This window comes from Patagioenas fasciata, chromosome 14 (assembly GCF_037038585.1).
Source record: "Patagioenas fasciata isolate bPatFas1 chromosome 14, bPatFas1.hap1, whole genome shotgun sequence".
In the NCBI taxonomy this organism is placed as follows: Eukaryota; Metazoa; Chordata; class Aves; order Columbiformes; family Columbidae; genus Patagioenas; species Patagioenas fasciata.
In genome coordinates, this window is record NC_092533.1 from 3,729,152 (window position 1) to 3,741,875 (window position 12,724).

Genomic DNA, 12,724 nt, shown 5'->3' on the forward strand with positions numbered 1-12,724 from the left:
GTCGCTTTGTCGCTTTATTTATTAACAGACATGAGCACACTGCCGGTACAGAACTTGTGCTTTCCAAAAACAGTTGCTGTAAGGGGGAGAGAAAGGGGCCAAGCGGGGGCCAAGCGGGGAGCGGGGGGGCTCCCGGCGAGGAAGGAGGCGGGGAGGGCAAAAGCCCCACGCCAGCTCCCTGCCGGGATTTGGGGGAGTGGGGGGGGGAGAGGGGGCACCGCCAGCCACGGCCTCGCCTCGGTCAGGTCATTTTTATTGCCATATTCATTTATTATTGTTATTATTATTATTATTATTCCTTTTTTTTTTTTCTTTTGAATTCGTGCAAAGTACAGGGGGGCTCCCTGGGGGCATGAAGAGAACAAGGACCTCATCCCACAGCCAGACAGGGGATGCGTGTGCACCCCCGCCCCCGCGCCGAACGGGCACTCACTGGGGCAGCGGGGGGGCACTGCTAAGGGGGGGAACTTGGGGGCTGACACGGCTCCTACCAACAACTTAAAAAAGAAAGAAGGGGGGGGCTGTAAAAGGTGCCCCGGGGTGGGGGCACAGTGGGGCGGCCCCCACCCAGAGGCCTCATCCTGCAGGGCCCCAGTGGGGTAAGAGGGGGGCCCGGCCCCCAGCTGCAGCCCCCCCGCGCCGGCCGGGGCGGGCTGCCTGTGCCGGCAGAGGGACCTGTGCTTACAGGCCCCCCCCGAAACTCTCCTCCTCTTCGGGCAGGGGGTCTGCATCCCAGCATGTGATGTCGATCTCTGGGGGACAGGGCGGGGGGGTCAGGGTGGTGTGGGGGTGCCCCATGGAGGGACAGACACCCCCCCCCTTCCACTGTCCCACTCACCTGGGGGTTTGTTGTAGAAGATGGGTTGGGGGGCTTTGGCCGATGGCTCTTCGGGAGGGGGCACCTCCTCCTCCTGGGACTGGCTGAAATAGCCCTCACTGGCCTGGGAGAGGGGGGTGTGGAGGTGATCAGGACCCCGACCCCGCCACCGTGTCACCGCCCCCCCAGACACACAACCCCCCTTCTCACCCTCCCACCCCCTCCGTGATGCTCACCTGCTCCCCACGACCTGGTGTCCCGTCCTTGGGGGCCATCTCCCCATTGGTGATGGGGGGGGTCTCTCGGCCAGGGGTGTCCTCCTCAGGGGCACGCTGGCAGCTGAGCCCCCGGGGCTGGGGGTCCCCCCCACCGGCCACCTCCTCCTCCTCCTGCTCTGTGTCGCAGAAGGTGGCGGGGGGCTCAGGCAGCTCGTCCAGGCTCAGAAGGGCCCCCTCGTCGGGCAGCGTGGCTGGGGGGCCCTCGGGGACAGGGGTGGTGGGTAGGGGCCAGGCAGTGGCCGGGGTGGCCCCGTCACTCTGCCACAGGTCGATGAGGCTCTCAGGGTTGGGGCTCTCCCCGGGCTGGGATTCCGTGGCTGTGGGCAGTGAGGAGGGCTCGGCAGGCTCCAGGGTCACCAGGTCCCCCAAGGCGTCACCCCCCGCTGTCCATGCCGGCCGGTGGCCGGGCTCATCCCCAGGGGGCTCGGTGGCCTTGTCCTCGGGCCCTGGGAAGGGCCAGTGCTGCTCAGGTGCAGCTGGCCCAGTCTCCTGGGTGCTGGGGCTGGGGGAGTCTGCAAGGAGGGGACAACAGTCAGTGGGGACAGAGCTGTAGCTGGGGTGGGCAGGCCTTTGGGTTGAGTTCAGTAGGGAAAGTGGGGATGGGTGGGCAGTGAGGGCACTGATGGCAGGCACCAGGGGACCAAGGGGACATGGTGGGGGGGTTGGAAGCGCCAAAGCAATCCCTTGGGCAGGGTGGGCGGCTGGGACCTGCCTGGGGACAGGGGTTGGGGGTGGTGTTTGGCTGAGAGGCATGGGGCATGGGGGATGTGGAAGGAACGGGTCGGGGGGCACTGAGAGATGCAGAAGGGAAAGCTGAGATGCACGGGGGATGAAGGGAGGGAACCAGCAACACTGGCAAGGACATGCTGAGCAAAGGAGCAGATAGGGCACAATCATACTGGGGGATGCAGCAGAGATGGGCAGGGAGGCACTGGGGTGATGCTGCAGATATGAGGGGTGCATGTATGGATGGAGGAGGGAATGAACTGGTAAGTGCAGAGGTGCACTGGCTGGGGCAATGCACTGCAGGTGGATGGGGGTCATGGGGGGGTGTGCAGCAGAAACACCAGGGATGCACCAGCACAAGCAGCAGGTAGGGTGGGGATGCACTGGGGGGGACACAGCAGAGTCGGCGGGTAGCACATCAAAGCACATAGACTGGACAGCATGGATGCACCGAGCGACGCAAGCAAGGCTGGCATGGCTGCAGCATGGGGACCACAGCGGGGGATGCAGAGGCATCGAGGGGGCTGCAGCTGGGGGGGGACCATGGGGATGTGCCCGGGCAGCCCCGGGCAGGGGCAGGCAGTGCCAGCCCTGCGCCCACCTTTGGGCGTTGCCGGCGTCTCGTCACCCGAGGCACGGGTGCCCGGCTCACCCAGCGGCGTGGCGGCCGGGCTGGACTCGCAGGGGCTGCAGCCCGCTGCCGAGGCCTTGCGGTACGCGTCCGAGTGGCTGCCTGCAGACAAGGGAGACAGGGAGGTGGTTTGGGGGGCTGCCCACACCGGGGGTACACCAGCACCCCAGCACTGCCCCTGCTCCTGTCCCGTGCCAACCCGGCCACGGGCTGACAAATGTACACCATAGTGCACCTGCCACCTTATCATCCCCTCCTGCAGTGGCAGGGCAGAGGCGCCCAGGGGTGCAGCAATCACCATGCCCTCGCTCTGGCCACCCCTACTCGCCACACACAGCTGCAGCCCCTCTCTGTCAGGGACAGGCAGCCCTGCAGCTGCCAAAGCACACGCCAGCCCTGCCCATGCGTTGCCCAGCTGGGCTCTGGCACAGCCGCTCCTCCACGGGTACAGCATTGTGCCTGCTACCCCTCGGCCAAGGGGCACAACTGCACATGGCCCCAGGCACCACCTGGCTCCTTCTGCTCCGTGGGCACAGCCCCACATGGCCCTGGGCACAGCCTCGTCCATCCCGTGCTGCCCTGTGAGCACCGTCCTGCGCAATCCAGGGCACAGTCCGCCCTGTCCACTTCTGCCCCACGGGCACAGCCCATCTCTGTCTGCCCTGTGCCCCATCCCACAGGTGCAGCCTGCTCCATCCCCCAGGCAGAGCAGCATCTTCATCATCTCCCCAGGCGCAGCTCTGCCCTGTTCACATCTGCCCCACGGGCACAGCCTGCCTGGTGGCCCCCTCCCCGTACCACAGGTACGACCTGCCCCACAGATCCAGCCTGCACCTCTCCCCACCTCAGGCCACAGTGCGCACCGTGGGCCAGCCCCAGCTGGGCATGCAGGGTGCCCGTGGGCATGGACGCAGCCCCCTTGGGGTGCCCGTCCCCCTTGGGGTGCCCATGGAAAGGGCATTGCCTCCACCATCAGTCCCGCGGCTCTGTCCTCGCACCCCCCGGCCCGGCGTGCCGTGGGGCTGGGTGGGCTGTGGGGTGGATGCCTGTGGCTCAGCCCCCCCGGAGCTCTGTGCCCAGGGACTCCCAGCTACCTACATGGGAAGAAAGAGGAGAGATTTGGGGTGCGGTGGCAGGTGATATAGGGGAAGGGGGTCCGTGGGGGGGAGGAGGAGGAGGAGGAAGAAGGCGGCCCACTGTCAGCTGTCTTTATGAAAGGACAGTGCAGACGACCTGCTGAGAGAAAGACAGACAGACGGACGGAGAGAGAGAGAGTAAAGAGATGGGTCAGTCCCTGCTCAGCACGGCCATAGCGGGGCCGGGGCACCAGGGCACCAGGACGGGAGGATGGAGGGATGGGAGGCAGCACTGACAGCAGAGCAAGAGGATAGTGGGACAAGAGGATGGAAAGACAGCAGGACAGAAGGATGGGAAGCAGCGCTGCGTGGCCAGGTGGGGAGAGAGAACTGGATGCAGCCATGGGGCCAACTATCTGCTCAGGCACAGCATGGTCCCACAGCATGAACCCACGGCACAACCCACGGCACGACGCTACGGTTTGGCCACAACACACAGCCCACAGCACGACCCACAGCACAGCCCCGCGGCACAGCCCATGGCACAGCCCATGGCATGACCCACCAGCAAGAACACACATCACAGGCCCTCCCATGGCACAGCCCCATGGCACAGCACCCCAGCATGATCCCCAGCACAGCTCCATGGCTGAGGGTGCCCACCAGGACAGCCAGCCCTGCCCTAGAGCCACAAAGAGAGTCCCAGGGCTGAACCCGACTATGGAGCAGCCCAGCCTCCCTGTAGAACGTCCCCTGCCTGGCCACCCCCTTCCCATGGCCAGGCACAGCCCCACTGCCACAGCCAAGGACCTGCTGGCATCACCCTGACCCAAAAGCGGGGTGTCCATGTCACCACAGGCACCCACTCTGGCAGTGGGGATCCTGGGGCAAGCACACCATAGGGCATGAGGGGTGCCCCATGGGCTGGGAGCACAGCAAGTGTCCCATAGCTGCCCAATGCTCTCCTGCCCCTTTCAGCTGCCCTGTGGGAAGAGTTTCCTTCCCAAGCCACCCCAGGCCCCCAGCTACCATCTCAGCCACACCAACCACGCTGTCACCCCAGCTGCCAGCACGGTGCTGTGACAGGTGAGCAGACAACAGCCAGCAGGGAGCAGGATGACCCCCCCTTGCTGAAGATCCCCCTGGCATTCAATCCCTGCCAAGCTGTCCCGGCCGCAGGGGCCATGTGTGGTGTGGTGGCAGTGACAGTGGCAGTGGCACAGCAGAGCAGGACAACCCCTTGCCTTCCTCATGCCCCCCAACACCCCCAGTGTCCACAGAGGGGACACAACTTCGCCCCATTACAGCCCGGGTCCCTCAAGATCCTGCTGTGACCCGTCGAGCTGTGGGAGCCCTGGTGGCACTGTACTCACCTGCTCCGCAGCCCCCCCCAGCCTCTCTGTGCCCCCCTGGTGCCCGCAGCCCCCCTAGCCCCTCACCTGTCCTGTGGCTGCCCAGTGAGACGGCCTCGCTGCTGCCCGACGCCACCCGCTCCTGCTGCTTGAAGAATTCCCGGGGGTTGTCAGGCCGCTGAGCGATGATGGCAGCAGCCTCCTGTAGGGACAAAGAGGCTGAGACCCACTGCCCTGGCGGTGTGGGGTTGTGGGACCACACTCCACGCACCACCCCAGCTGGGTCCCCATCCAGCTGTGGGCACCGCTGGCTGGGGAGCAAGGACCTGGAGAAAAGGAGACAAAGAGACCTCATGGGGTTACAGTTTCCTCATGAGGGGAGGAGTTGGGGCCCGCACTGAACTCTTCTCTTTAGTGACCAAGGACAGAACCCGAGGGGATGGCAGAAGATGTGCCAGGAGAGGTTTAGGTTGGGCATGAGGAAAAGGTTCTTCACCCAGAGGGTGCTGGATGCTGGAACAGGCTCCCAGGGAGGTGTCACAGCCCCAACCTGACAGTGTTCAAGAAGAGACTGGACAACGTCCTCAGACACACGGTGTGAACTGTGGGGTGTCCTGTGCAGGGACAGGAGTTGGACTCCATGATCCTTGTGGGTCCGTTCCAACTCAAGACATCCTGTGTTTCTGTGATTCTGTGACCAGCACCAGGCACAGCCAGCGCCGCACTCACCTCCACCTCTGACTCTGATTTCCTGAGCTGCTGCCTGTCGTCCTCCTCGTGCTGATCTCCCTGGGAAGAGACGCGGCGTCAGCCCTCACCCCAAGAACCCAGCTGGGAAAAGCCCTTCCCTGGCCGTGATGCCAGGTGGCAGCTCCCGCTCCAACCCCAGCCCCACACCCGCCACAGCACTCACGAAGATGGACTGCTCCTTCAGGCGCTGCCGGGCCTCCTCCGCCTCCATGCTCTGCTGCTTCCGCCTGCCATGGGAGCACAGAGGAGAGGCTAGGCACCGGCTGCTGCCAGCCCCTGCCTGCCACCCCTGCCCTGCCCCATCCTCCGTGGGGACGAACACCCACGCGCCCACCCAGACGCTCACAGCACGTGCACAACCATCCCACATCCCACGGGACGCATCCCCGCCATGCCTGTGCTCCTCGATCTGCTCCTCCCGCTCCCGGTAGCGCCGCTCCCGCTCCTCCTGCTCCAGCCGTTCCTGCTCCATCCGCTCCTGCTCGAACCGCAGCCGGGCATCCAGGGCCTTTTTCCGTTCCTCCTCTTTACGCAATTCCTCTTCTTTCTGTTGGGGGGTGGATGAAGGACAGAGCTGCTCATCAGCCTGTCGGTGGCTCATCCCTCTCCTCAGGGACCAGGGGCTGCTCCCACCCCTGTACCCCACCTTGGCTTGTTCCCAGAATTGCTCCCGATTGAGCCGCTTCATCTCCACGGTGGCGTCAGTTTTCTGGTAAGTGGTGCCCTGGGACGGACAAGAGGCAGGGGGGGCGGAGGGGCTGGGGTCAGCGAGGGGGAATAACGGTGAGCGGCACACAGGGTGATGGGCTGTGGCAGACGGGAGCCCTGGGCAGGAGGAATGTCCTACGTCTGCCACCATCGCCACCGCTAGCATGGGGACATTACCACGGGCTCGGCGTTTTCATCCTCCCGCAGCCGCAGGCGGTGCAGCACTGGGCTGGAGACCCGGGCCAGCCCGTTGGAGAGCCGCTGCCCGATAGCCCCTGGGTCGATGTCCTCCACGCTACTGGCATTGACAATGACATCCACGCCCTGGGGGGGTGGCGAGCAACTGTCAGGGACTGGGGTCTGTGCTGCAGCAGCATCGTCCCCCTCCCCGTGTCACCCACCTGGAAGAACTCAGCGATCTTGGCCACGTGGCTGGCACAGGCACACTTGCGGGCGTCCGGCACATCCTCGCCCACCTGCAGCAGCCAGGGAGGGGCTGAGCCGGGGAGAGGCGGCAGGGTGATCCCCACCCCGCTGATCACCACGGGACAGCAGGACTGTGGGGCACCCACACCCCTCAGCCACCACGAGCTGCTCCCTCACACCCAGCCGTGTCCCACCAACGCTGCAGTCCCGGTGGGCACGGCACAGCCTCCCCTGGGACAGGCCCCCCCACTCACCCAGTTGACGAGGACATATTTGGGGAGCACAGCCTGAGGGTCCTTGACGCTGCAGAAGCCGTACATCACCTTCTGGATCTCAAAGTGGCCAGAGAGCTCCAGCAAACCTCCACCTGGAATGGCACCATCAGCCCAAATCCACCCAGCACTGGTGTAAGTGCCAGGGAAAACGCCGGCAGAGCCAAGCTGTCGGCAGGGACAGAGGACCTTACCTCCTGACGCTGCCAGCTTCAGGTCATCGGAGCCATCCTCATACGTGTAGAGGGCCCTGGGGAGACAGCGTGGGTGAGCCATGGCTGGGGGACCATGGGGCAGGACCCCCACCCCATCCTGCTAACACTGGGGTCAGGGCAGGTCCTGTGGGGGCCAGCCAGATGTCCCCAAGCTGTCACACAGCCACCCCAACCCCTTGACCATCACCACCAGAAAGGGCCAGGCTGCCAGGCAGGCAGGACTTTGGGTAGGGAATATTCATCTCCCTGCCAGCTGTGGAGCAGGATCATGAGGTTGGGGACAGAGAGAAGTCACTTGGGCACAGGGACCAGCTGGGCAATGCCGCCCACAGACCACAGGCTGCTGTTCTGTGCTGCTGTGGCCCTGCAGCAACTTGCACGCCTGTCCCTGTCCCCCCTCGACCCCGCTGATACCAACTGGCTTTGGGGACAGCCCCACGCCCCAGCAGGGAACTCAGAGTCACTCACATGCCCGGCTGCGTGAGCAACCGGCCCGGCAGGCACCAGGCCGGGGGAGGACGCCAGAGCACCAGCAGCAGCAAATCAATGTGCCGCCGGGGTGTGATGGGGCCGTCATGGAGGCTGTTCCTTAGAAACCATTCCCAGTGGATGGAAAACCCCCTCTTGCTCCTGCTGTGCTCCAGCCAAACCCTCCAGGGCTTCGTGGGGACCCCCGCCAGCCTGCACCTCCCCAGGGGCGGGCAGCCAGCTATGGGGGGGCAGGACGCATGCCAAATCAGTCCAGGGCGGGTGGGCGAGGGGATGGGTGTTGCTAGGCAACCAGCATCCTCCGTTGCCATGGCAACCCCCCCATCCCAGCTGGGATGTAGCTCACCCCGATGACGAGGTGATTAGCAGAGGGGAGCGGGGGAGGCAGGCAGGCAGCGGGGACCTGCCGGGGCCTGGCAGGCGCCCAAACCTGCCACCGTCACGCACTGCGCCCAGAAAGCCAGGGCCGCCCGTGCTGGCCCCCCCCACCTTCCCTGCGCCGGAGCAGGCGGGTGGCTCTGCCGATCGGCATTCGGCTGGCGGCGCCCGTGCGGTGCTTGCTGGAGCACCAAAATCCCCGCGGTGCCGGGCTGAGCCGTCCTCACCCCAGCTTCCAGCTTCCAGATGGAGGCTGGGCTTGCGGATGGGAATCGGGGGGGCCCCTATGGACAGAGTCCCCAAAGCCTGAGGCTATGGCTGGACCCTAGGAGCTGAAAAAAACAGGAGAAGGCAGGCAGGTGCCTAAGACGGTGGGGGCCTCCCTCCACCCCACAGCACCTACTGCCCCCTGAGCCCCTGGCATAGAGTTGCAGATAATTGCACCAACAAGATTGACTTTAATCCGCACATCCCGATCCCGCTAATCGGCCGCCCCAGCTGGCGCCGGCTCCCAGCCATGGAGCTGGCAAAGCAGCTGCAAAGCGCTGTCTGTGATGCCTGTGCTGGGGAAGGGCAGCAAATGCAGCCCCTGCCTGTAAACGTGGCCCCTGTCTGGGGGAACCTGCTGTGACCTCCCAGGAATGGGGGGATAGCGGCAGTTTGGGGGAGCCCAGGGTGGCAGGCAGGGGTTGGGGGCTTGCAGGGTGGGGTGCAGCTGACTGCAGAAGGGAGGGAACAAGAAGAGCAGAGCCACGGCATCGCTGCCTGGGGGCACCCGGTGTCTGCTCTCCCCTCCAGGACCCCGCCATGCAGGGTGGCACCCAAGCGCGGTGCTGCTGCCTGCACCCTGGGGTGCTCCCAGGGCAGCCGGAGCTTGGCAAGGGTCCCATCACCCCAGGCACCACTGTGAAATCAGAGCCCAGCCCCGAGCACAGCCCAACAGCATGGTCTGACCCCATGCTGGGACAAAGGATCTGGAGAATTTTGGTCCCTGGGCCAGCGGGGCCATGCTGGGGCCAACAGCATCCCCAGGGGTGCCCCAGAAACCTACAGCCCAACAGCACCTTCTGCAGGGACCAGCCATACCATGAGACGTGCAGGTAGCATCATGCATCACTTACCCCAGGCTTTAATCCTTTCCTCTTGCCCTATACAGGCCCTTCCAATCCCCTGGCTCTGGGCACATGGGGCACCCTTGGGTGAAGTGCCCCGTGCAGCCCAGGGAGGAGGGATCCCCATGGTGAGGGGACTCCAGCAAGGATACCCCATCACCCCACCAAAGGGACAGCAGCTCTGCTGCCCTTGTGCAGCCCCATTGCTCACCAGAGCTGGCACACCAGAGCCCATGGGTGCCAACACCCAGTGCACCCACAGCTGCCTGTCCCTCATGCCATGGCTGAGGTGGAGCATCACCCAGCCCATCCGCCCCAGCCCGGGCACATGTGTTTCCAATGTGGCTGGGAGCTCCAGGGAGTCGGCAGCGTGCTCAGAAAGAAGCACCAAATTCCTTTCCAATCGAGTAATAGGCCCCAGCAGCCTTCGCGGGGCCGGGCAGGGGGAGGGGACGCTCGGACCCTCCAGGACCGGGCTGGAGCTGGTGGGAATCCCAGACTAAACACAGGGATCCCTGGTGGGTGAGAGCACGGCATCCCCCAGCACCAGAGCCCAGGACCCGGCTCCAGAGCAGTGTCCTCACAGCCCCTGGCTCAGCTATGCTGGACCACTGCAGGGGGATGGTTCCCATCACCCCTGCCCAATGCAGCCCCCCAGCATCACCCCTCGTCCTGCAGCTATGCACTGGGCCCTGCAGCAGGGATGCTGCTCCCACTGGCACTGAGTACTGGGCGCTCCAGTGACCATCGAATGGAGAAGCTGGTGACAATGGGGTGAGCTCAATTCCAAGGATGCTGCCCAGCTGGGACACGGTGCTGGAGGTACTGGGGGTCTAGCCCCAGTGCTTGCCTTCCCGGGAACCGTTTCTGCTGCTCTCAGCAGCTTTGGCAGGGAGGGCTCCTTTGCAGCGGATGCCGGGAAGCGAGATGTACCCGGGGCTGACAGCTGCCTCCTGGCTGGCAACACGCACCGTGTTCGCCCACGGTGCCCTTGGGCTGGCAGCAGGACCGTGGGTCTCCCCAGAGACCCAGGGCTGGTGGGGACCAGGACCTGCCCAGGCCCACACAGCCTAGGGGACTCTCAGCCCTGTCCCAAGAGCAGAGACCCGGATAGTGAACGGTGTGCATCCTGACTGGGGGTGGGAGCGCACCGGCAGGGTGCTGGGTGCATGGTAGGCACCCTGACCAGAGAGCAGCATGCACCCAGCACTGCCCAGCAAGCTGCACCCCAGGGTGCTGGTAGCATCCCCCTTATGAATGGCACAGGCACATGGGGGGGCAAAGAGGGGGTCCCAGGAGCAGCCAGCCCCATGGTGCCTGGGTGGGGCTGGGAGATGCGGGTGGGAGCTGGGAGAATCGGGGTGGCGGTGGGGAGGTGCTGCCTGTGGGCTCCTGTGTCGCCTGCAGCAGGGCCTGGATCCGGCCGGGTCCCGGTGCCCGCAGCAGGGGGTGCACAGCCCGCGGGGTGCAAACAGGGCAGGGCAGCCCGGAGGTTCCCGCCGGGGTAGACCACCCCCAACCCGGAGCCCGCAGCAGCCCCAGTCCGGCAGGGTGGTCCCGGACTGACGCACGGCGAACCCTTGGGGATGAGGCACCCCGGGAGCTGCGGGGGCCGAAGGGGGATGCCCAGACTCCCGCGGCCTCAGACCTCGCTCCGCCGGGGCAGAGGGGCCGCCCGCTGCCGTGGGACCGCCGGGACCGGCCGAGAGCGGGGCGGGCTCGGGACGCCTCAGTCCCATCCCCCCCGGGCGCCCCTACCCGCGGCTCCGACTTCAGACAATGGCGAGGGACCCGGGGCCGGGCCCAGCACCGGGGGAACCCCAGGCCCTCCCCGCCGTGCGCGGACCCCCAGCTCCCCACGCTCGCTGCCCGGCGGGGGGTCGGGGCGTTCCGGAGGCTCCCGGGGGCGGTGGGTCCCGGCGCTCGCACGTGCCGGCCCGGCGCAGACAAAGCGGGGACCGCGCCCCGGCCCGGTGCGGCGGCGGCGGGCAGGTGCGGACACCGGGGACGGCGGGCCGAGCACACCCCCTCCTCCCAGCCGCCCCGCCCGCCTTTGTGTGCCGGGGCTCCCGGCACCGCGGGCCCGGGGCGGCGGGAGGCGCGGCGCGGGGCGCGGCCGGTGTTACCGGGCGGCTCCGTGCACAAAGGGCGGCGGCGGCGGCGGGGACAAAGGGGCGGCGGCGGGCGCGCTCACCAGTCGGTGGGGCTGTCCTCGCCGATCACGTCCTGGTAGGAGGCGAGCAGCTCCAGGCGGTGCGCCGCGAAGCCGACGCCAGCCATGGCGGGGCCGGGATGCTGCCGTGGGGGACCGGAGGGACCGGCCGCCTGCCCGCCTCCGAGACACTGCCGCAGCGGCCGGGCGGAGGGGCGAGCGGCGGGGAGGCTCCGCCCGCCGCCGCGCCCGGTCCTAGCGCCGCGAACGGCGGCCCCCCCTCTTCGCCCCCCCCAGCCCGGCCCCCGCCCCCGCCCCGGCCCCCGCCGCGCCCTCGGGGCGCCCCCGGGGCATCCTGCCGGCTGCACCGCGGGACACCGCACCGGGACCCCAGGGGTGCGAGCAGCATCGCCCCGCCCCGGGCTGCCCCCGCACACGGCTTGCCCCCGAGATTCTGCACCCCGGGGACCTGCATCCCGGGCTCTGCTCTGCCCCGCAGCTGGGGCCATCCTCCCCCTCCGGGACTCTACACCCCGGAAACGTGCACCATGGGCTCTCCCTTGCATCCTGCGCTACCCCTGCCTTGGGACCCTGCATCCCGGGGACCTCAAATGCTGGGTGCTCCTCTGCACCCCAGACCCTCCTCGGTTCCAGCATCCCCTGCACTCCGGGGACATGGCACACCAGGAACCCTGCGCCCTCAGGTGCTCTCCACCCTGAGACCCTGTGCCCCGAGGTTTCCTTTCCAAGGACACAGCACTGTGGGCTCTGCCCCACACACCCAGCTGTGCCCTCGTTGCTGCGCGAGGTGTTGGTGGGCACAGCCTTTGTGTGGGGACCTTTGCTGCCTTCATGCCCCTCCATCCCTGCTGCTCCCAGCTCCTGCCCAACACAGCCCCCTGCTCCCAAACGCCCGGTCCCCTCAGGACCCTGCCAGGCTGTGCACAATGGTGCCTTTTCCAGAATCTTTTGCTTCAGCATGAACCCACAAAGTTGCTTTTGCACTGACAAGCACAGGGCTCTGCGGGGGCTCCTGGCTTCCATGGATGTGCCTGACCCCCAGCTGGGTCCACATCGTCCTGCCAGGGCAGGCAGCATCGCCCTGCCCCACCCTGCCTCCTCCAGCCCCTCCCTGCCCACAGCTCGGACCAGACCCATGCCGAAGGGGTCCCTGTGTAGGGCCTGATCCCCACAGGGCAGGGCTGATGCTGCTGTGTCCCTTCCCCAAACCAAGCCCTTCAGAGCAGCCCTCCCAAGCTCGACGGGATGTGGAACAGGGTGCTGCAGGCCCTGCCTGTGCTGCCTGTTTCCCCCACGCCTGCACACCCTCCTCACACCAGTG

General features: G+C 66.5%; 1 protein-coding gene across 4 annotated transcripts; it reads right to left on the reverse strand.

Moving 5' to 3' along the window:
- Position 1: 1 nt before the first annotated feature.
- DBN1 (drebrin 1) lies at positions 2-11,613 on the reverse strand. 4 transcript variants are annotated; one of them, XM_065849409.2, is made up of 15 exons: positions 11,425-11,613; positions 7,231-7,286; positions 7,019-7,131; positions 6,740-6,814; positions 6,516-6,662; positions 6,277-6,354; positions 6,026-6,177; positions 5,794-5,857; positions 5,610-5,669; positions 4,968-5,082; positions 3,551-3,685; positions 2,423-2,554; positions 1,054-1,607; positions 839-941; positions 2-752 (listed from the first exon to the last, which is right to left on the reverse strand). In XM_065849409.2, exons 1-15 carry the CDS (start codon positions 11,508-11,510, stop codon positions 682-684), a joined length of 1,941 nt encoding a protein of 646 aa, XP_065705481.1. In that variant the 5' UTR covers positions 11,511-11,613; the 3' UTR covers positions 2-681. The 4 variants fall into 4 exon arrangements, with proteins under 4 accessions (XP_065705481.1, XP_065705480.1, XP_065705483.1 ...); XM_065849408.2 differs by having other exon boundaries at positions 3,551-3,688; XM_065849411.2 differs by lacking the exon at positions 3,551-3,685 and having other exon boundaries at positions 11,425-11,611.
- Between the last annotated feature and the right edge of the window lie 1,111 nt (positions 11,614-12,724).